General features: G+C 34.4%; 1 protein-coding gene across 1 annotated transcript in view; it reads left to right on the top strand.

The window, feature by feature from the left end:
- LOC106078160 (probable nuclear hormone receptor HR38) overlaps positions 1-22,942 on the top strand; it is a 104,494-nt gene extending 81,552 nt beyond the window's left edge. Inside the window, exons 4-11 of the mRNA XM_013238931.2 lie at positions 6,869-7,104; positions 8,510-8,629; positions 11,329-11,442; positions 13,385-13,515; positions 15,207-15,387; positions 16,139-16,280; positions 17,197-17,327; positions 18,291-22,942. Coding sequence (XP_013094385.1) covers positions 6,869-7,104; positions 8,510-8,629; positions 11,329-11,442; positions 13,385-13,515; positions 15,207-15,387; positions 16,139-16,280; positions 17,197-17,327; positions 18,291-18,655 — 1,420 coding nt within the window. The 3' untranslated portion in view covers positions 18,656-22,942. The remainder of the gene's footprint in view (positions 1-6,868; positions 7,105-8,509; positions 8,630-11,328; positions 11,443-13,384; positions 13,516-15,206; positions 15,388-16,138; positions 16,281-17,196; positions 17,328-18,290) is intronic.
- Positions 22,943-24,547: the final 1,605 nt, after the last annotated feature.

The raw sequence follows: 24,547 nt of genomic DNA, 5'->3' as shown, positions 1-24,547 counted from the left end.
TACAACTGTTTGATTGATTATTGTAATAGCAAATTATGCTTCTATTTGAATAAATGTAAAGCTCACAGCCAGCATGATCTTGTCAAAACTCTGACTACTTTTATTATCCTTGTGTGTTACACTTAAACATAAAAACTTGTTTCTTTCTTTGGGGTAAAAGAATAAAAACAATATGATCTCTTTCTTCAAATACTTTTTTTTTTTGCATCCACTCCTCCCCTCCACTTACAGACTTAGTTTTGTGGACATAACTCATGAGTTTGAAAAGAGGAGAAATAAGTCTTCATTAATCTCTTTAAAAAAAATTATCTCCTTAAATACACATGACAACTTTGGTAAGATGCCATACAACAAAATAATTTTTTTTTAAAACAAAGATATCTATCTTGTCATGTTCTAATTCTAAAAATAATTTTGCCTTCTAAATACAAAAAACAGCTCTCTTGTACTGTCTCTGATGAACAAGCTTTAATGGACTTTCTGCAATCTTTTCTCTTGATGAAACCTTTTTGATAGTTTCCCCAATTTTTTTTTTATGTCATTTTTGATTCAGGGCAATCAAATAGAAAAATGTAGACAAATAGACATAAAATGTGCAACTAGTAAAGCTAGTTAGAATGAGCTTTTTATCAATCAAAAACAAAAGCAGTTTAGACCTGAATGAGTGCAAAGTGTGTTTGAATTAAGTCTTACATTTCACTCTTACTATTTTGACTTAAACTCATGACAGAGCTATACTTGTCCTTTGACATTATGGACCCATGGCAGAGCTGACATGCCCTTTGACATTATGGAATCATGGCATAGCTAGACATGTCTTTAACTCATGACAGAGATATACTTGTCCTTTGACATTATGGTCAGCTCTTGATGGTGTCTACATTATGGTCAGCTCTTGATGGCATCTCCCTGGCTATAACTCACATACATATGCAACTTTTTTTCCTTATTATGTCTCTCTCTCTCTGTCTCCTTCTCTCTCTTTCCTTTTTCCCTTCAACATTGTTGTCTACCATAGATTGAGACCCATTCACTCCATTAACTAAGAATCTTTCAACCTCAAATGGGTTTGATAGAAGCATTTAGAAAACATTTTTTTTAGCTCACAGTTTAGAGAGAGAATATAACCTTTAGATATTTGTAGGGAATGTACATAATACGCCGCTAATTATAACCAACATCTTACCAATTTAAAAATATGTGTACTAGATTTTACTAAATGTTCCCTCACATTTCCAGCAAGAAAAAAAAAATCATTGGATTTCACCATTTCACAAAAACTATTATTATAAACAGCAACTGAATGACGTTTATTCACCATTTATTCACCAAATGAAGTAATGCCTGATTGTCATAAGACAAGTGTAACTTATCTTATCTTATCTTATATAATACAGACGTTACTTCAAAAAAATATAGACAGTTTGTATTTAATGTAGGATTATTTATTCTTCTCTTACTCCTTTAAAGGGAAACTGCTATGGTTTTAACTATTTTTGATAAGTGTTTTAATTTACAGAAAATGAATATATTATTCTTTTTATTTTCAATAATAACTCTGTATTGAATGTTTTTCTGACCTTATTTTTCTGTGTATCCAAAATGTGTCAGATTTTCTTTGGGTTTCTATGTGACACAAACCTATTGACTTACTGTATAACAGAAAACCATACAGTAAAGTTTACAATCTCTTAAAAGAAATAGATGTAAGCAAAGAAAAAATGTGTTATTAGTAGTTCTAGTTACTTGACTAACCATGGCAGTGTGTATTTTCTGAACCATAGTTGTTCTACGACTGAAGGAGACCAATGATATATATATATTACTGTACCATAACTATGGACTAGGCCATCACTAAGCCTAACAGCCACTGTAAGAATGAAGGGATATGATTGGTTAGATCTAGATTCACTTTCAGTACTGTTGAGGGAAGTGATGTATGCCTAACCTAAAAGTAAAATCTCAAAGAACCCCTTTTTGTTTTTGAGATCCTAAGAATTTACTGTCTAATTTATTAAATAATAGTCTACCTGCGGCGTAGCATAGGCATGTGTGCATGGTGTCCTGCATGGTTAGGCAATGTATTGACTTGTTCTCCCCCCCCCTTTTTTTTTTCTGAGCCGCACTCTCTGTCGCCATGAAAGTTACGTAGGTAACTCTGGTACGACTTGCAGAAGTGAAAGAGTTATCTGTCCATGACTTATTCATCAAGGGTTAGAGAGTTGGCATGCATGCCAGGTGTCCTGCATGGTTGGGCGATGAAGAGAATTATATTATTCTTCTTCTCCTTAAGCTGTCAGGTAGAGTTTAGCCTTTGGCTCTTGGAACTCTAGGCCAGCAAAAGTGAACAAGAGCTCCCTCTCACCAGCCTGAATGAGAACAGTGTACACTGTTTTGTCTGATGGGTGGATCAGACTTGCGGCAAGAGACCGCGTACATTAAGACCCCCGGCATTTTCCTTTTCTATACCAGGCTAACTGTGCGGGACACGCCATTTATGTAACAGCCTCTCGAGGAACAGCGCCTGGATTGTGACAAGGTTGTGGGAGCTTTTTTACAACTCTGCACAGTGCAATGAGGATGCTCTCGGACCCCCTTTGGCACCCCCATGGGAGTCTTGTTTTGCTACCCTTTAGCCTAATCGTTTCCTCTTACGATCGTTTTCCACCCGGGCGCCACTATGAGGCAGGTTAGCATGCCCGGGAATTAGATTTAGAGATAGATATATGTTTCTAAGCATTTGAATTAAAAAAATGGTAAAATGTTTACTACTACAACTTTTTAATAAGAATTTAAATATGTCAGTAACTCAAATTTGAAAAACCATCAGAGTTTCCCTTTAAATGTCTAAATCAGTGTTTCTCAAACTGTGTGCCCTAGTGTGCCGCGGAAGATTTGCAGGTGTGCCGCGGGAGTTTTCAGAACGCCACACGTGCAGCGTTACGCAGGTCTGCCTACTATTAAATTTTCATTTTACGTTGAGATGACATCCCCACTTGCAACGACCAGTAATAGTAGTGGGTCGCATCAATATTGACGGAAAGGGGTGTTAGCTCTTAAGGTTATGAAATTTTCCACTATACATAATTATAATGACTCAAATGTAGGCCGCCTTAGCAGACGCAAAGCAGTTCTTGAATTGGTAACGATAATAATAAGCGATGTGTTTCGTGTAAATTGTTTAGGTGTACGCTAATAATAACAAAACAAAAAAAAGTTATCCATGGAGAAATACGTTAGCAAAAATGAAACTGCGAAAGCATTAAATGAAAAGCAAGGAACCAAACGAAGGTACAAAGAAGATCTGATCTGCAATGCAACTCTGTCGAATGTGGCGCTTTTCCAAGCAAATTGAAGAGACACTTGGAAACAAAACATCCAGCTGTAAAAGCCAACCTAAGGAATACTTGGAAAACAAGTCATAAGGTTGCTCAGTTATTAGCGAAACGCACGAAAGCACACACAGAGGCTGCATCTGTCATTGCAGCAGATTTAGCAATAGTTGTTGAAACTATCCTTGGACCCGATACTGCCGAAAAAGTTAAGAAATTTCCTTTGTCTAATGATACTATCTCGCGCAGACTTATCGTCAGATTTACAAGATCAAATCTGCGAACACTTCGACTTGATTGACGATAAAGTTTCTCTGCTGTGGTCTCTTTCTATAAGTTGATGAATCCATTGACGTTAGCGGCAAAGCCCAGCTGCTAGCTTTTATTCGGTTCATAAAGGATGAAAAATGTGTCAACGAATTCTTATTTTGCAAAGACTTACCAACTACGACCAAAGGTGAAGATATTTTAAAAGTGGTGAATGAAAACATTTTGCTATTCAAACTACAGTGGAAAAACTGTCAGCGTTTGCACCGATGGCTGTCCTTCAATGCAGGGAAATAGAAAGGGATTCGTCACTCTTTTGCGTCAAGAAAATCCAAATGTATTAGTTGTTCACTGCATGATCCACAGAGATGCTCTTGCCTTCAAGTCTTGGCCGAAAGATTTGATGTCTGTTCTGGATCAAGTGATTCAAGTTGTAAACTTCATCAAATCTCGACCACTTGCATCCCGACTTTTCTCAGAGCTTTGTGAAGCAATGGATTCAGACTACAAATGTCTGCTGTATCATACCAACGTTCGTTGGCTCTTCAGGGGAAATGTGTTAAAGCATGTCCTCCAACTCAAGGCTGAGCTGATTTCATTCTTGGAGGCTGAAAAAAAAAACTTTGGATTTTCTTTTCATGACGAGATCTGGTGGGTTAAGGTGACATTTCTCTTTGATTTATTTGACAAATTAAATTCATTGAATTTAAGTCTTAAAGGACCATCGGAAACCATCATCACTGCATCTCAAAACTGAAGTCATTTGGTGAAAAATTGTCGTTGATGCAAAATAAGATCTCGAAAGGAGTCTTCGACTGCTTTCCTACTTACAATGAATGTGCTTCAAATAAAGAAATGAGCCCCGAAATTCTGGACACTTTGAAACATCTGCAGTCAGCATTGCAGCATTACTTTCCAACAGTTGGAAGTAATGAGTATGGATGGGTCAGCTCTCCATTTGGAAACAATGAAGCTACAAATCTTACAAAATGAAGAAGAAGAGCAGCTCATTGATTTAAAAAATGATGCAGTTCTAAAGTCAAATTTGTGGGGAAAACAGCCAGGACATGTTTTGGATTTCAATCAACAAGTTATATCCTGCAATCAGTTTAAAAGCAATCAAAATAATTCTTCCATTTGCATCTTTATGGTTTTGTGAGTTTGAATTTTCAGCACTGATTGAAATCAAGTCTAAGAAAAGAGATAGACTTCTTACAATAGACGATGAAATGCGAGTTTGTTTGTCGATTCTGGAGACTTGATTAGATCGCATTTGCTCTCAAAAACAGGCACACCCGACATATTAAATGTAATACTTAAAAACAGGTAAAATCTTTTTTTTTTCTTTTTATTATAAAACAACTGTTGCTCTTAGTGGTGTGCCGCGAAATTTTTGTAGTTTTTTTACTGTGCCGCCAGACAAAAAAGTTTGAGAAACACTGGTCTAAATGAATCCACTTCTATGCACATTATGAGTAGGAACATTCCATCAATAGTCCTTGAGGTCAGTAGGTCAGATTATGATAAATCAAAATGTATATGGCAGATAAGGCTGTCTACCAGAACCAAAACAAGTCTCCTTGCTGTATGGATCACTATTTTATCCTCATTTATTTTGTAGTTGGTTTCATTTTGTGATTTTGAACTTGTTCTTCATTCAAATACAGTATATAGTGATAGTGAAACTGTAACATTTAGACAGCATTTGAATTAGAGTTCAGATTGCATTCAGATTTTTCAATGAAATGAAAGTTGAATAAGAGTGAAAATGTTTGTTGCTTTGTTCTTAGAACTTGTTATCCCATGCTACACACACATATTTCTTTAGGTGCAATTCTTGTAGTGTTTGAAAGATTTTAAGATCCTGACCTGAACTAATGACACCTTTACCTATGACCTTGCTTACTGTGAACTGGGTCTCATATCCTAGTGTAGATGAGTGTGAACTAATTTGGGTTTACTGTGAAAGGCTGTATTGTTTTCTTAACCTCTAAGTTAGTTCTGTTATAAAAGTTTCATAGCTTGCTTGAGTTTAATATTGGTAACTTTCAAATAGTTGTTCAAGAATGTGATCAAAGTGAAGCTTGCTGTTACAGTGTTGTAATCAAACACAGCTTGTCTCATTACTGTTGTCATTTTGTTTGCCATGTCTTGTTGGATAGGTTATAGTTGTGGTTCTAGATGAAATGAGAAATGTTTGAGTGTCTGTGATCAAATAGTTTGATGACATTAACATTGAATGCACATAACCTTTAGCTGCCACTAACTTCTAGTCTGCACTTGGCACACAAGCTAGAATGTGGACCAAGTTCAAGCATGTAATTACATGTCATTAACCTCATACAATGCATACAATCTGCCTTACTTAATGGAGTGAATGGGGCTCATCCATGTCTTGTAGCACACACAAAGTGAGAACCTCTATCCTGAAAATGATTAATGTCCTACAGCATTTAGTTATCTGTCTGCTTTTATCTCCTTCAAGAAACAAATAACTTAAATACTAACACAACACAACCTTAGATCAATACTAAAAAGCACCTCACCATTTGTTCTCTCTTTGCATGTATTCTCTCTAATATTACTACAATTGTCTGTCTAAGCATGGTCTAAGAATCATGGGGCAGTTGGTAATGTCTTAAAAAAACTAAATGGTCATTTTGACATATTAAGACTGTTTTTCTATATTAACTTCACGCTCTTGTAGAGTAGAACTGGACTCCCAATACCTGCTATCATTAACAGTCTTGAAATTCCCTAGTTTCTTTGGTGAAGTACTCCTTCTTTGTATGATCAACAGGAAAAAGTCATTTATTGTGGCTTCTCTTCTATTATGAGACAATTTTTGTTAGGTTTTAGATTTTCTTCTTTGGTAAATTATGAAAGGATAACCACAGAACATTAATTGTAGATAAAATCCAGACAGTGAACCAGAAATAAGTGTACTAATTGGTTAATGATGTTCCAAAAGTCAACTCATACAGTTGAACAAATTTAGATAGTATATTATATAATGCCCTGTTATAGCTTGGTCATGTCATATATTTGAACAGATCAAGGATACAGTGTTCTTCTGGACTGATTATATCAATTGTTATTTGTAATCAGCAAGATAATGACATAAAATGTGTCTTACGATTTTGTCTGTTTCAATAATAATTCAATAATTCAATGCTTGAATCAAACCATAAGTTGAAATGTGTTTGAATTTTTTTATTATTATATTCATTTAACAACAAATACAATTATGAATTTGTGTATGTCTGCAGAGAGCCTTCTGAATGTAAATCTCCAAAGGTTGAGGCCCGAATGGTTTCACCAAACTCTTGTATGCAAGTCCTGGCTCTGGGAGGCTCAGGAGAAGTAGGAGCAGCACACCTCCAGGCAGCCACCTCCACCACCCCTGAATCTGTCTCTGGACAACTGCCACACAACTTCCTGATGGAGGTGCAGGCCAGTGGGATTGAAACCAGCCCCCACATGAAACAAGAGATTGGTGGCTCAGGTAGGGCACTCCTCTTAGAGCAGTCAGTTGGATTATATTAATTTGTAAACTGTCAGCTAAATTGTTTCATTTTTTAGTTGTGTTTTTGTGTGTGTGGGAATTTAAATGTTACAGTAATTGAGTTAAGACTTAGTATATTAGTCTTAAGCTTTGGAATAAAACCAGCGAGTGTATCAAGCTGTTCAAACTGGCTACATTTGTGATCATTGGGGAAAAATTCAGATACTATTAACTGTAGTCGATGAACACCAGCCTTATTGATATAAAGGAACAACACTGTTTCATAGTTATAAATAAAAACCTTAATATGCTTCTAAACAAAATTTTCTAGTAGTATTTTTAAGATACATTATTTTTACTGCATTGCTAAAAATATTTTTTTTAGTTGCTTTTGCAGCTAACACTAGACAATGTTAACTTAAGTAAACCCTGTTACATCATCAAACATTTAGTAATGTAATTTCTTAGTTCCAACTATCAGTAGTTCTTTAGAACTATTATATCAGCTTTTTGATTTATGGGACTAGCTCATGAAGTATGGTAAAGAGACTGCCTATGATAGTTCATGAAGTATAGTAAAGAGACTGTCTATGATAGCTCATGAAGTATGGTAAAGAAACTGCCAATGATAGTTCATGAAGTATGGTAAAGAGACTGTCTATGATAGTTCACAAAGTATGGTAAAGAGACTGTCTATGATAGTTCACAAAGTATGGTAAAGAGACTGTCTATGATAGTTCACAAAGTATGGTAAAGAGACTGTCTATGATAGTTCATGAAGTATGGTAAAGAGACTGCCTATGATAGTTCACAAAGTATGGTAAAGAGTCTGTCTATGATAGTTCACAAAGTATGGTAAAGAGACTGCCTATGATAGTTCACAAAGTATGGTAAAGAGACTGTCTATGATAGTTCATGAAGTATGGTAAAGAGACTGCCTATGATAGTTCACAAAGTATGGTAAAGAGACTGTCTATGATAGTTCACAAAGTATGGTAAAGAGACTGCCTATGATAGTTCACAAAGTATGGTAAAGAGACTGTCTATGATAGTTCATGAAGTATGGTAAAGAGACTGCCTATGATAGTTCACAAAGTATGGTAAAGAGACTGTCTATGATAGTTCATGAAGTATGGTAAAGAGACTGCCTATGATAGTTCACAAAGTATGGTAAAGAGACTGTCTATGATAGTTCATGAAGTATGGTAAAGAGACTGCCTATGATAGTTCACAAAGTATGGTAAAGAGACTGTCTATGATAGTTCATGAAGTATGGTAAAGAGACTGCCTATGATAGTTCACAAAGTATGGTAAAGAGACTGTCTATGATAGCTCAAAGTTTTATTGTGTTTGTTCTGTGTACTTAATTGTATCATTTTGTGTCAACTATCTGAATATATTTCAGTTCCAGGCAGTAGTGTCCAGGCCAAGCTGTGCCAGGTGTGCAATGACAACGCATCAGGTTTTCATTATGGTGTGTGGTCATGTGAAGGTTGTAAAGCTTTCTTCAAGAGGAGTATACAGGGTAAATATTTATATGAGGTTATATACAGGGTATATGAGGTTATATACAGGGTAAATATTTATATGAGGTTATATACAGGGTAAGTAGATAAATATGTGTGAGGAATATACAGAGTTAATTAAATGAGATTAATTGACATGTTAGGAGTATGACACTATGCTATGACATGTTAGGAGTATACAGGGTGAATGGTTGGTTTAAGTGTGAGTTTAATTTTTTTTTAATTTTTTTTTTTTAAATTTCTAAGTTTTTTATGTTTCAAGCTTTTCTTCAACTTTGTGTCCATCAAGATTTATATACAATCCACACATTCAACTGCTGCAACTAAACTATAGACATTTTTAAAATCATTTGTTTGCAGACGTAACAAAATATTTTAATGTGAAAAACTAAACATTTTTAAAGTTGTCAAGAAAAAAATCCTGTTTATAGAATGATTCTATTATGCTGATGTCCTGTAGCAACTGATGGGGGTGTTTTCCAGACCTCAGCATGCACCCCTGTAGAAACATCTGTTAAGGGAAATGAATGTTCTAACTGGGATGGAACACTTCCTCCAGTGGGCTTACAGAGCATGTTCTAGCAAACAAGTATTGCATGTGGAGAGGATGTAAGTCTCATCCACCACACAGTTTCCTATGTGATGGCCCTCCCTCAGTGGTGGTACATTGTAGGAACATGGAAGGAGTGGAGGAAATCATAGCGTTGTGTCCTATGAAAACAGATGTGATTAAATAATCATCTTGTTGATGGGGACCTTTGGGCAGAGGGGTGGGTGAAAAGCCAATCTCTCTTTCCTGGCCTCTGGGTAAAATCTTTCTGTTGGTCATAGGGTCATAATTAGACACTCAACAATGTAACAACTGAAGATATAAGGGAATTAATTGTTTTAAAAATAAACTACTTTGCAATTTGAGATATTTTTTTCTTTTATAAATAATGTGTGCTCATCACACAGTATAATTTGTTACCACTTAGTTTTGGATGGAGTTTTGTGTTGATTCATTAAAGAGAAATAGTTTTCTTGTATCTATACTATAAAGTAGAATGTAAGGAGTATGTATGTTCCGAATAGAAATTAAAATCGTTTGACCAATCTTGATGAAACTTTGCACAAATGTTCCTTGGGTGCTAACTGTATGGTAGCCCTAAAACAAACTAAAGACCCTAAAAAAAAGTTTCCCAACTCTATGAAAGTATTAGTATTTGATGAATCAAGGCCATGTTTAGATGGAAAGGATTTAGATCTAGATCTAATTTTTAAAACTACTCTTTGCACAAATAGTTTTTTTCTTTGGCACATGAAAATACAAAATATAGTCTATGATTTCATTATTTAATAAAATTAACTTTCAAATTTGTGTTCCAAAATCATTTTTACATAAATTTGTTCCTTTTATCTGCGAATTTAGAAGTCATGACGTACATTCTTTCATTAGACAAGACCAAATGTTACACATCTCTCTATTCTTAGGTCTAAACTCTAATTCAACTCTAAGATGATAGAACTTTTCTTCGCAAAGATAGTTTTATACTTTAACACATAAACCTACTAATTATAGTCCATTCCATATTTTAATCAAATTAACATTCAAATTTATTTTCCTGAAGCATTTTTCATACATTCGTTCGCTATAACTGCTAAGTCGTATTGACATACATTTTTATAATTCCCATCATGATTCTGTACATCTAGCAAAAAAGGTCACGCATGTGCAGAGCGAAGCCTCCACGCACGCGCAGAAAGAATTCTATCCAAGCCAATACTTAACTCTAGATTAGTCTAGATCTAGGCTATCCCTAAGTCTAGATCTAATTCAAAGATTGTCAACTCCTTATTGAGTGACATTGGATTGTATGTATTAAAATAATTAAAGATGACTTGTTTCACTTGAGTTGTTGTATTACATTTTATCTCGTATATCATGAGCACAGCACAACAGATATTAATAGTAATCAAGTAAGACCTTGATCAGCAGACAATTTTTATTTACCATAAAAATAGAATAACAGTTCACTGGCTATTCCAGCCATCATTAAATCACATATATTACTTCACTTTAATTAACAATATAATCAAATCATAATATAATTCAAAATGAAATTCGTCAAATATACAATTAGTAAAGCTTTCTATTCTACAGACCTAACACGTCTGTCTTCTGTAATACTCATGGCGTCAACTGCCTCTTGACCATGTGGTCTGTTCTCCAAAAAGAGATTTTCATTTTCCCACAATGCAACTGTGGCCCCTTGATTCCCTCGTGCAATATCATAAACAAGCATATCTCATGCTCCACAACCAGTAAATGTCACTAACTATCAAACAATGATGTGACAAAGATGATAGATCTACTTTATACTTTAACACATGAACAAAAATAATAAAGTCTATTCATTTCATATTTTAATCAAATATATGTAGGCCTACAAGCAAATGTTTTTATTTGAAAAAATGGATTTAGGTCGATTAGCTATTTTGATACTCCATTCATACCATTTTTACATTCACGCATTCGCTATACTTATAACATTATTATTTCGGGTAACATATGGCTAGTAGCTTATAAAGGCAAAATTTGGTTAGTTAATAGACAGGCATGAAATGACTGACCCAAGTGGTACATTTATTATTCTTTATGATTCTTAACCTCTTTTGTATTACCATTTTTTTAAAACTGTGTCTTCTTCCTGACCAGGTCCAGTAGATTATATATGTCCTGCAACCAACACATGTACAATAGATAAGCACAGACGTAAAAGCTGTCAGGCATGTCGACTGCGGCGATGTTATGAGGTGGGCATGAATAAAGGTGAGCAAAGAAATGTTAACTTACTGGCATGACTAGATTCGCATTAAGTTTTTTTTTTCATTTGTTATAATATGAAATCCTGTTGCCCTTAGTAAAATTTTTCTTAGTGCTGACCTGTGGAGTATTTCCAAGATTTAAATCAAGCTGGCATAGAGAAGTAGATTCAGAAAACATTGTTGTAATCAAAATCTGAATCTAGACTTCTCCAAATTTTTTTACATTTTAAAACAAAACAACGAGACAGTCCACAGTCTGATACTACTTTTAAAAAAAGCCTTGTTTAAACTAATTAATTTGCTTGTATTCTTTTTTATTTTGCATATTTTTGTTTTGCTATAAACTGAAGTACTGAACATGTACATAATAAGATTTATGTTTTTTTAATTAGAATTGAGCCAAGTGAAACACTATAAACAAGCATCTACCAAACATGTTTCTGTAACTAGGAATGGGCTATCAATAAATGCAATCAATAAAAATAAAAATTTAAAAAAAGTTGTGCTCAACAAATCAAAGTCACCTGATGTGACAAAAAAAATACTGACATCTTTTAGAAACCAGTGTTTCTACAGTAATCAGAATCAGTCATTGATAGTAACCATTCTTTCATAATTTAACTGTTTTTATGGTGATTGTCCTCGTATAATAAATACTTATTTAGTAATTCAATAATATATTTTTGCAGGTCACGACTATTTTAAAATCTTTCTCTATCTATTAGCCATTAGTCTGATTTAATTACTCACCTATAACTTGCAGTGAACAAAAAAGTATAACAATTTAGTCAGTTATTTAAGCCATCCAATTGACCATCACTTTATTTTCCCAAATCAATTACTTGTTAGTATATCCCAATGTGTTTTTCCTAAAGCTGAACTTTCCTTTTTTTTTTCTTAAGAACTGAATATTTGTGCAAAACTCACAATTGTAGACACTTTAGGAAAACAAAGGGAAAATTCTTTTTTTTCCCCATAAAGCAACAAAAATAGCTGCCTGAACATGTGTGTACTAATAAAAGTGTGAAAATATTTATAAGGGCTAGATCTTCATCTAGATATAAAATTAAGAAGCACAAGAATAGATAGTGTATTCAGGGCTTTGAAGGGGGAAGTAAGGTATACTAGAATTTAGGGGTCAAAAGTCTGTGTGGCGGAGTGTTCTAATTCAGACTGAGCGCAGTGTTTTCCAAAATGTGTTCCATTGAACCCAACAGTGTTCCACTAGGCTTGACTAGATTATCCACTAACTACTGGAATAATTAACTAGTAGGCCACTATGTGAATTAATCTCTCTAAAAAATAAGCAAGGTAAATACTTAGAATGTGCCAAGTGTTTTGTTATTGAAAATGTTTGGGAAGCACTGCATTAGAGAATGCAAAAAAATAAAAAAAAATATATATAAAAAGTTTTTGGTCAAAATAAACATTTAACCTATCAGCTATTTAACAGGCCAAGAGTACATGTGGAGAAGCATTAGGGTTTCCTGCTGTCACAACTGGCAGAACAGGAAAGAGAGAGAGTGCAGAGCATGAAAGAGAGAGAGAGTGCAGAGCATGAAAGAGAGAGAGAGAGTGCAGAGCATGAGAGAGAGAGAGTGCAGAGCAAGAAAGAGAATGCAGAGCATGAGAGAGCTGGGCTCATATTAAAATCTTAGAATAAATGGTTTTGAGGCATATTTCAATTTTCCAACAAAAGTTTGTGATAAATCATATACAATTAAGGGCATATAGCTTTAGTTTCAAGCTAGTCACTGATTTAAGACATTATCAGAGAGGTATATGACATCATCATATCAGCATGTGAATAGGGCTACAGAAACTCTTCATTGGGTTGTTTGTTTTTTTTATTGACAGATAAACATGTTTTTTTTTATTGACAGAATGTTTTTCTGAGTGTCTTACCAACTTGCCTATAGTACTACTAATGTTGTTGTCCTCTCCAGGTAGTCAGAGGAAAGAGAGAAAGAGTAGTGCCAGTACTAGTGGTCTGAAAGGAAAAAGATGCAGAGCAGATTCTTCAGACTCTGCTGTTAACTCCACCAACAATGGAGCTTCTTCTTCCAAAGTGTCAAATGTATGTATACAGTTGTAACTTTTGTTGGCCTAATCTTAGCTTATGAACTAGGAGAGGGGAATGAAAACCACACCACACACATCATAGCCCACACACCACACCACAGCCCATTCATAGAGCTTTGTTTTCTTCTTCTTTTCTTCATTTGTCTTTATTTTGATTCCTTGATTAATTTCTTCAGTTATTTAATAGGTAAAATAAACACCCAGAATGCATCAGTTAAAAATAAAAAAAGGCCTAGGTGAGTTTAACTTACAATGAAAAATTGTCAAAAGGAAACGAGCCTCTCTATCACACAACACTCACTAAGTATTTGTAAGCGCCTCAAACACCATGTCATGTATTCTCAAATTATCACTAGTTTCATTTTACTATAAACACAGGACTTTCTGCTATTGCTCAGAACTTTCACCTGATTTGGCCTAAGCCCTTTAAACTTTTTGGGACCTCTTTTACAACCCCTTCTTACTGACTTGAATCAGTATAAGAATGCATTGCATTTGTCAATTTAAAAAAATAGAATATTTTTAGAAAAAACTTCCTGAAAGAACAGATTGCTTTTGAATCCTGAAATATTAACTAGATGATGTTGCACAAGATAGAATCTAAACAAATATTTGTACCCACTGGGTTTTGTGACTTGCTTTAGCCTCCAAGATTTCAGAATATTTCCCACTTTCGTGTTGTGTTATCCTAAATATTATAATCTCAAGTTGCAATAATTAGCTACACAGAAACACAACAAAACTGAGGTAATGAATAAAGTGCAGAATCCACAAATTGAAATTCAAACACTTCCATTAAGAATAATTATATCTTTGAATAGCATTATTGAATTCACATAAAATAGATATATTTAGCCAAAATAATAGTATGTATTTAACAAACTGAACATAACCTCAACTCTATTCTCAACATAAATATAAAATGAACTGCTAGTAGCCAAAAAGTTGACCAGGATATTACATGGCAAGCACAAGCACCTTACTTTAGCTTAAGCTAGAGAACCAAATAGTTGAGTGAGATCTGAAACTTCCAAAGTACTGCTTAGAAGTTCAAGTAGCTCCAATGAAACTTCATTACAAGACTTTAGGATTAGCAGTGGGTCTAATCAAACTAAGCTAATCACTGGAGGGCCAGTATGTAGTGTTTATCAATTCTAGAGAGACTTGAGCAAGCACATGTAGTAATATTTGTTCATTACATCTCAGTATAGTGGGAAGAAATACATGTTTGCATTTCAAATCTGATCTTCTTCTTAGAAGAACTAGTCTGCAAATGAACTCAATGACCTGTTTCCCAGTTATTAACAAATGGACTATTTAAAAACAGCACGAAGTATAGTCTGGAGTTTCTGCCTAATATCTGGAACTAAATAAGGTGTTTAAGTATTGGCTGGTGTTTCTGCCTAATATCTGGAACTAAATTAGGTGTTTAAGTATAGGCTGGAGTTTCTGCCTAATATCTGGAACTAAATAAGGTGTTTAAGTTTAGGCTGGAGTTTCTGCCTAATATCTGGACCTAAATAAGGTGTTTAAGTATAGGCTGGAGTTTCTGCCTAATATCTGGAACTAAATAAGGTGTTTAAGTTTAGGCTGGAGTTTCTGCCTATTATCTGGACCTAAAAAAGGTGTTAAGTATAAACTAGAAACTAAAACAGTTTAGAATGTGTACACAAAATATATTTTCAGGTTGCGAAACGATCAAGAAGTGCATCCATCCTAGAAGCTCTCCAGAAAGCTGATCTTCCTGTATTAGAGAGCTACCACAATCATAGTTTACCAGCAACACGTGTCCACTTGTTGAATACTCTAATCAAATTGTCAGATAGAGAGTTAGTTTATCTAATCAACTGGGCTAAACATGTACCAGGTACTCAAAACTTCTTCTAGTTTATTAACGACTTGTGGGAAGGTTGGGGGGAGTTTTTTGCTTCCATGTACATTCACCATCCCAATGGTGCCCTGACTTCAGTGCAGCTCTCCATTCAGATCTCAACTCTTAAGTTTTTCCTTGCTCTCAGTTGTTGATATGCCTCAACAGCAAGTCATCTTCTTCATGGTCTGGTTTGAAGTCACCTGCTTTTGTGTTTAATGCCTCTATTCTCTGGCATTCTTTTTGTTCTCCTTTCATATAACTGATATATGTTCTGGCTAGTTGTCTCCTTCATCCAGTTTCATTTTCTATTTATGGGACCATTAATTTTCCTTTCCCAAGTATTTAAAGATTTTCTGTTGTTTTATCAGCATACAGTTCTCATTTGCTTAATACTGTTCTTGTGATAGTTTATTATTAAGTTTTTTTACTTTTTTCTTAGATAACCATCTAGTAAAGTTTTAGAAAACTCCATCCAATGCTATGCACAAACATTGCAGTGCATCATGTTCTGTTTGACTAATAGGCACAGCAAAAAATGTTCCCATATGTTCTCTAGCTTGTTTCTGTTTGCCTTGCTGATAGCTACATCATTGCCTTGGAAGATCAATAAGTCTTGATAGTTGTGATATTTGTTTCAGTACAAATTACAGCTTGATAACCAAAAAAAAAAACAACGATTGTGAGATGTCTTATTAGGTAAAATATAATTAAGTAATCTGACCTTTAATCTTGTATCCCCCCTCAGGCTACACTTGTTTGACCTTAAGTGACCAAGTCCATTTAATAGAATGCTGCTGGATGGAGCTGCTCCTGCTGAACTGCGCCTTTAGATCCATGGAACATGAAGGAAGGACATTAGTCTTTGCTCCAGACTTTCATTTAGAAAGGTCAGTTTGACTTTGATGTGCAAAACAAATTGTTCATACTCTGCCATTAACATGGAGCACCACCACCTCAACCAATTTTATTGTTCTTTAGCATTACATAATTTGATAAGGTTCATATAGATTTATTTACATGTGATTTATTTAAATTAGTTCGTTTCTATTTTTGGAATAAATATTTTAAAAATTTTAACAAATTGTTTTGACACTATGTATAGATAACATGGTGACTCTACTTTCTTTGAAACACAAACTGGTCTTGAGTACAAATACTGACTCCAAGTTTTCATGAAACTGAGGCCTCTTAGATTCTCACTTCTGACAATTTATTGTGTAACTGTGTAATAAGTAAAAGAAGAAAAAGTCATGGCTTATGAAAAACTTTTTTTCTTCAATTCTTCAAGTCCAGAATAAGCTGTATGAAGGTGTTATACTTAGTCTCAGTATAAGCTGTATGAATGTGTTTAACTTAGTCTCAGTATAAGCTGTATGAATGTGTTTAACATGACCTCAGTATAAGCTGTATGGATGTGTTTAACTTAGTCTCAGAATAAGCTGTATGAAGGTGTTATACTTAGTCTCAGTATAAGCTGTATGAATGTGTTTAACTTAGTCTCAGTATAAGCTGTATGAATGTGTTTAACATGACCTCAGTATAAGCTGTATGAATGTGTTTAACTTAGTCTCAGTATAAGCTGTATGAATGTGTTTAACATGACCTCAGTATAAGCTGTATGAATGTGTTTAACTTAGTCTCAGTATAAGCTGTATGAATGTGTTTAACATAACCTCAGTATAAGCTGTATGAATGTGTTTAACATGACCTATTTCTAACTCTAATTAGTTTGATTGAAAGGCTGAGTGACAGGGGAGAGAATGAATTAGAAATGCATATATTAACATTTACTTTGTTTTTCAGGCATCAATGGGCACTGACAGGCATGGGGGATGTCTTAGAGCAGGTAGCTGCAGTGTCTGAACAGATGGTTCTATACAACCTTAACAAAGAGGAACTTCTACTCTTACAGGCCACAGTATTAGTCAATGCAGGTAAGTCTGCAGCATTGATACTTGTACATAGGATCAAATAAGTTGGGATAGTGCCAGAAATAACAACAAACATACTCACTCTTAGAATGGAACAACCAATATTGGATAGACTTATAACCAGTAGGAGTGATGCCCAAATACGGCCCGCCAAAACGTCAACACAAAAAAAAAGAGGGTTGAAAAATGTATCTATATCTATGTTAGGGCCCTCAATTTTTATCTGATGGATTGGTACCTTTAACATTTGTTACTTTATGAAATGGGTATCTGAATGTAGAATCTACCAGAAAAAGTAAATGGATCTTTACATTTTTTGTGGAATATGATAAGCTAACATATTTGTTTTATGAAACAAATATGGTGGCATTCTGGGTTTGAGCTGCTTATAAAAGACTGGTTAAACTGCGCCTAGAGATTAAAGGATCGATGGGAATAATTATAAAAAAGAGACAAGAAAATGAGTCGGCTGTAGAGCTGGCTACAATGTTGCTCATATTTTAAGCAGAGAAATGAAGTCGAAGTCTACTGAGGCATACAGAAAAATACTTACTTCAAATATGCCATTAATTTATGTAAGTACTAGATCCTCAGGCTTCTAATCAAATAGTTTCAGGTCAATTTCGTTTCGTTTTTGTATCTTTTGTGGCCCACGACACAGATGTGGGAAATAAAAAGGCCCACCGGTGGAATTAGGTTGGGCATCACTTTGTTAGTATATTGCTAATCAGGATTTATGGAGTAACATTTCTAGTTTTGCAGAACATTGAAGTGCTTCTAAATTGTAACCTCCTTGATAAATCTAGAGAGAAATATTCAAGTTGTACTTAATTATAGTTGAGCTGCTAATGTGTGCTGCTGACTTCATTCTTATGCTCGTCACTGTGTAAGTTAAAAGTGTTAGCATTAAAATGTAGGCTATTATATGAATTAAAATAAATGTTTTTTTTTGTTTATGTTCCACAGAAGTACGGAGGTTGGATAGCTTTGTGAAAATTCAAGAGATGCGGCAAGTCATTCTAGACGTCTTCATGGAAGTGGCTGGCCGGCATCAAGGCTTCAGCAGTTGGAGGCATGCACCGTCCATACTTTTACTGCTGACCCACATACGTCAGGCCGGTGAGCGAGGCATCTCCTATTTCCAGCGGCTAAAAATGGAAGGGTGTGTCACCTTTTGTGACTTGCTAACTGAGATGCTAGATGCCCACAACTCATCTGGCGAGCGTAGGAGGATGCAACAACAACAACAGCACCACCACCAACAGTCACAACAGCAGCACCAGCCACAGCAACACCACCAGCACCAACAACACTTGCTAGCACCAGAATGACCCAAGCCATAAAGTAGACTTTTCATGACATTTACCAGACTAACGGATCAAGGATGGATTTTATATAAATTCTTTTTCTATTGGACGATTTTGTTTTCCCAAAGTTTGGCAACTAGTGAAGTTAATAACAGAAAAAAAATTAAATTATCAAAAATGAAGAAAAACAACAAGAAGGAAAAAAAAAACTTGAATTGATCCAGTTTGTAAGTTTATCATAAACCATGTTCAACTTGTAAGAAAAACACCAAACAGAAGAACAAGTTTCCCATCTGTGATCACACTGTGTAGGGCCACAGTGTTGGACTACAACCTATTTTGTACAACTTTTTAAAACACAAAAAAACATGATTTAACTAAGAAGACACATTTTTTTTTTGTTATTGCTTGAAGAACTGGAGACATATATTTGTGTTACTACTGTGTGTCTCAGCATCATGGTGTAGCCTGCTCTTCCTTGGGACTTTGTAGAAAGTGTTTGATGAGAGGGACACACAGAGAGATGTGCCAGCAACTCCTGGCTCTGAAGTGCCAGGCAGTTCTCGATGAACACATGTTGTGTGTATGTTTGTGATATTGGAGTAAAAGACTTGTTATTTCCTGTAATGTATGAGCTAGTGACTCTTAGTGTTAGTACTTGAGTGTAAGGCCACCAAAGTTCAATATGAACATTCAGCCATATCTTTTATCATCATGATTTTTTTAAAATTCAAAATAGACAAACAGACGACATTTTATTAGCCACCCAGTTTTCTTATCTAATATTAACATCTAAAACATTAGCCAATGAGTCACTTTGATAACTCAAAACATCTTTTGATTTTTTTTCTTTGTTTTGTTTTTGATTTTTTGATTGTGTTTACTAGCCAATGAAATTGAACTATTTTTTATGTTCTAAGCTGAGGGAATTGATTCTAGTGAGTTAGTTTTATATTAAAGTGTGAAGTCCCAACGTTTAGTTCTATATTATATTGTAAATGTTTAGATCTAGATCTATGTGTGGCTAACACTGGTTGTAATAATGATCACTGTAACTAGTCTGGAGATTCTTTGATTCTACTGATCTCCATACAGTGTTGTTCTGGTGTTTCTGACAACTGTTTGAAAGGACACCAGTACATACATAAACATTGTCTGCTTTCTAGTTATTCCAAGTCTTTCCTGAAGTGGCGCTGAACACATTCTTCATTGTCTGTCTTTTTGATTGCCCCATTGATTGCCATAGTTTATTGAGTTTGTAGAATTGTGTTTTTCATTCAGTTCATCTTGTTAAGATTTGTTCATTTGAACAATTTGTATGATATTTAAAAGTATATACCTACACTATAACCTTCCAATAGGGTCTTGTGTAAAGTAAGCTCTAGGAGTGCTCTTTCAATTCACACTAGTGATGAGATAGATTTGGTTGCTTTTTGGAGATCACTTAATTTAAACACATTTGTTTGCTGAAGATATTAAACATACTTATTGCCTGACCATTGGGTGTAGTGCAGTTGTTTACATTCACTTGGTATTACAGGGACTAAAATGTTTCATTGCATTCATAAAATCCTCTCACTGCATTGACCTTCAGTTTGCTTTGACTAGCTTGAATTCTAGTTGGCTTACTCTTTGTTATAAGTTTAGCAGGAATCACAAGTGAAACTATTGGACCCAGTAAATGGATTAATTTCATTGTGCAAAATATTAGATACTTCTGGTATGTAGTACTATAGTGAAACAAAACACTCTGGCATGTAGTAATATAGTGAAACAAGACACTCTCTGGCATGTAGTACTATAGTGAAACAAGACACTCTGGCATGTAGTAATATAGTGAAACAAGACACTCTCTGGCATGTAGTACTATAGTGAAACAAGACACTCTGGCATGTAGTAATATAGTAAAATAAGACACTCTCTGGCATATAGTACTATAGTGAAACAAAACACTCTGGCATGTAGTAATATAGTGAAACAAGACACTCTCTGGCATGTAGTAATATAGTGAAACAAGACACTCTCTGGTATTACTTAAATCTAGTGAAACAAGACACTTGTGTATTAAATATAGTAAATAAAACAGTTGTGACTGAACAAAATGTAGCTAAACAAATTGACTTGTATGAAATGATTATGTATTTAAATCATTTTATGGGCCAGTCACAAAAGACCAGTGTCTTGTATTTGATGTATCTGTCATCTCCTAACATTGAAACATAGTTTTGTTGATCTACTCCATCTCCTCATCAATCAAATCATTGTGCAGTACCTGATTTATAGCATCCAGGGGACATCTGATTTATGTCATCCAGGGGGACACGTGATTTATAGCATCCAGGGGACATTGAAAAATGTTAATTCCTCGTAAACCAGTTGTCTTCAAAGTTAAATCTGATCAAATAATGTGCATTACTCATAGAGTATTGACCTGCCACTAAGAAGGGATTTGACAAAAATGATTGAACTAGAAAGTCTATTTAGTTTGTCCTTTGTACCACATTGTTGTTTGACAAGTGGAAACTCATCTTTTGAAGATACTAACACAAACACAAAATAGAGATCTATAGTTATATAGTTTAAGAAAAAAAAAATATTGTGTTGCTTTGAAATGTGCATGATGTATTGGTTGTTAGTGTGTTCTGTGAGTTTTGTCATCTAGACCATCCAGGAGGATTAGTTGTAATCAAACTCCCCTCTAACCGCTGGTCAACAGTCATTAGGAAAACATGTAGATGTCATTGTTAGTAGGCTAGATGAACATTGTGCTATGTGTTGACCAGTAGAACTTGCTGTGCAGTTGACTAAACAAATGCTCTATGAGTGTCATGTTTCTTTTTCTTCAAGTAATTCTGAAAGTTTCTAAGGCCATTTCAATAACATACCTTGCTAAAAAGGAATTGTATTTTTTCTTGAATTGTCTTAGCAAGCATGCCAGCTGTGTATTCCAATATCTTGAGTTGAATCGAGAACTGTCCTGTGTTTACTTAGACCAATGTGTTTCATCCATCTTTGCTGTGCTTTCTTGTTATTAAGATGAAAAGATTTGTCAGAAATGTTGCTTTCATATCACAAAACAAGAACTTCAAAATCTGAACATAACCAAAACTAAGGAAATCTTGGATATTTTTCATTGTTGAGTTTTCTATATAAGAAATAGTGCTTTGAGAGTTTGTTTTTTTCAATCACACTTGCCCTTGCCGAACATATGCATTTAAGTTTCTAATTTATCTTGAACTGATCTAATGGGTTTTGTTTTCAAGTTTATTGTATTACTGAGACTAATAGAGAGTTTTCTGTTCATCCACCTGTCAAAATGGCAGAAAGTGATGATTCTATACCAGTTCTATAGTCACTGACTGCTGTAGGTGTGTGTTCTCTTTGTTTAGTAACACATACATGTAGTGAATGAAATTCGACAATAGCTCCAGATGACAGCTGCTTGTTTAATGGCATCCATTGGTGCAGTCTAATTGTTTGCTGATATATCATTCATTGTATACATTTTATACAGCTCCTCCTTCCTAGTGGAAATGTGCTAATCTTTGATTATGTGGGAGGAGCTATATATAAACATTTTATAATTTAGTGTATCTATGTACAACAACAATAATAGCTGTCTTTTTTTCCTCCAGCATTTCATCATTGTTCAGTAGCAGACTGCCTTATTTTTTAGTTGACAGCATGCCAAACATTTTTTTACAAACATTTCAACAATTTCATTTTTTTTGTTGTTGTTGTTTTATTATGGAACATTGAAGCACACACTTTCAAAAGACAAATCAATTTTTTTATGGACTAATTTTTATTGTTAAACTAACGAAGAAAGACAAAATAAATTCTGGCATCCAGAACTTTCCTGTATGAAAAGTTTATTTATTCTGAATTAAGGGCAACATGTTGAGTTAATTGGTACATATGTACTTAGGGCAATGTGTTACTCATTGAGCTAAGGTGTTGCATATTCAACCAATTATAAGTGTGAACTATGATGTTATGAGATGAACCTATAGAAGGTACATTTGAACCAAGGTGTTACTTGTTGATACACTAGGTAAATATGGCCTGAAGTTTGACTTGTTGCTACATTAGGCCCATACGATCTAAGGTATTAAACAGCTTAGTCCCTTGGAACTAAGGGCAACACCTTGTTAAACATCTTACCTGTTGAACTATGTCAGACTGATCCAAAGACTAGTTTGGTTTTTAAATCAGCATTTTGTTTAATTTATGTAGGTTATTTTACTAACAAAACAAATCTTGTTGAAGTATGGTGATTGAATTGAAAATAAATATTTGGTCACTAAATGACATGCTTGAATTACTTCACTGAGATGTCAAGTTGTTCTGTGTCCAGTTGTGGAGAGAAGACTGTATGGTTGACAGAAATGACATATGAATATGATTTAATTGTTGAATATAAATAACAACAGTTCTAGATATGAATATTATTACAATTCAAATGAAATACATTATTCAGCTTCTGTATCCAAGCTTTAAGAATGCCAATATTGTTAAACCCTAAGAATAGTCCCATCATAGAAAGAAACTCAGTGAAAGTAAACTTCAGAATACTAACTCCAGGCGACTTCGAAGAAAAACGCACATTTCTGGACTGAATGACATTAGTTACTCAAAGAATTACTGAACAATTACCAGTATTCAAAATATTTTTTAGGCTTCACTAAAACCAGAAAGAGATACAAGAGACCCGTTTCATTCACTAGAATCACATACTGACTACATATGCAGAAACATCAGTCACCTTGATCAAAACACAATGTTCAAACTTTACAAAAAACATGCTCTAGACAGCACAAGACACAGATATTTTACAAAGAGAATTAGATGAATTACAGAAATGGGAATCAAATTGGAGCATGTCTTTCCACCCAGAAAAATGTCAGTTGTTAAGAGTAACAAAAAAACTAAAACAAATTAATTCCACTTATCTTATTCATGGCAAACCAGTAACACAGACTAAAAACGCAAAATACCTAGGTGTTATAATAAATGAAAAACTGTCATGGAATCCACATATTGATGAAACTACAAAAAAATCAAACAAAGCATTAGGATTTATTAAAAGAAATTTCTATAAATCAAATAAGAATATAAAACTAAAATGTTATTTAACCTTGGTTAGGCCAATAATAGAATATGCATCCTCTGTTTGGGACCCCTCAACTCAAGAAAACATTAAGAAACTAGAACAGACACAAAATAGAGCAGTGCGATTCATAACAAACGAATATTCACATTTGACTAGAGTAACACCTTTAGTAAAATCACTAAATTTAGAAAGCCTTCAGGACAGAAGACTCAAAAGTAAAGTAGCAATAATACATAAAACACTGAACCATAATCTTCAAATACAAAAAAAAAATTTAATAAAATACTCTGAAAGACACAAAGATAAAGGCACATTCCTCATCCCATATGCTAGGACAAATTTGTACAAATACTCCTTCTTCCCTAGTGCTATTAGAGCATGGAATGGGTTGCCTGAGCTAGCCAGGAAAACCAGTGACTTGGCAGAATTTAAGTCATTGGTTAATATGCATGACTAAATGCATGACGCGTAGGACGTAATCATATTCTTTTTTGAAGTAACGTCTGTATTATATAAGATAAGATAAGCAGACCAAAATATAGTCTTACATACTTATAGCACCAAACTGCTGGTAGACAACTTAGTCGCTGTAGGCATACTATATCTTAACTAATAAAACTTCAATACTAAAAACTTTATTTAAAATATGAGATTTTATTTAAAATATGAGATCAAATAAATATACTAGACTTAAGTAATAATATTTTTTTTTAACAAATCTATACAACCTTTCACTCTGGAGTCTACACAATCACTAACCTCTTCCCACCATCACCATAGAAACACACACACTCTATAACAAT

Source organism: Biomphalaria glabrata, chromosome 3 (assembly GCF_947242115.1).
Source record: "Biomphalaria glabrata chromosome 3, xgBioGlab47.1, whole genome shotgun sequence".
Taxonomy (NCBI): Eukaryota; Metazoa; Mollusca; class Gastropoda; family Planorbidae; genus Biomphalaria; species Biomphalaria glabrata.
This window is presented reverse-complemented; position numbering and strand designations above follow the sequence as displayed.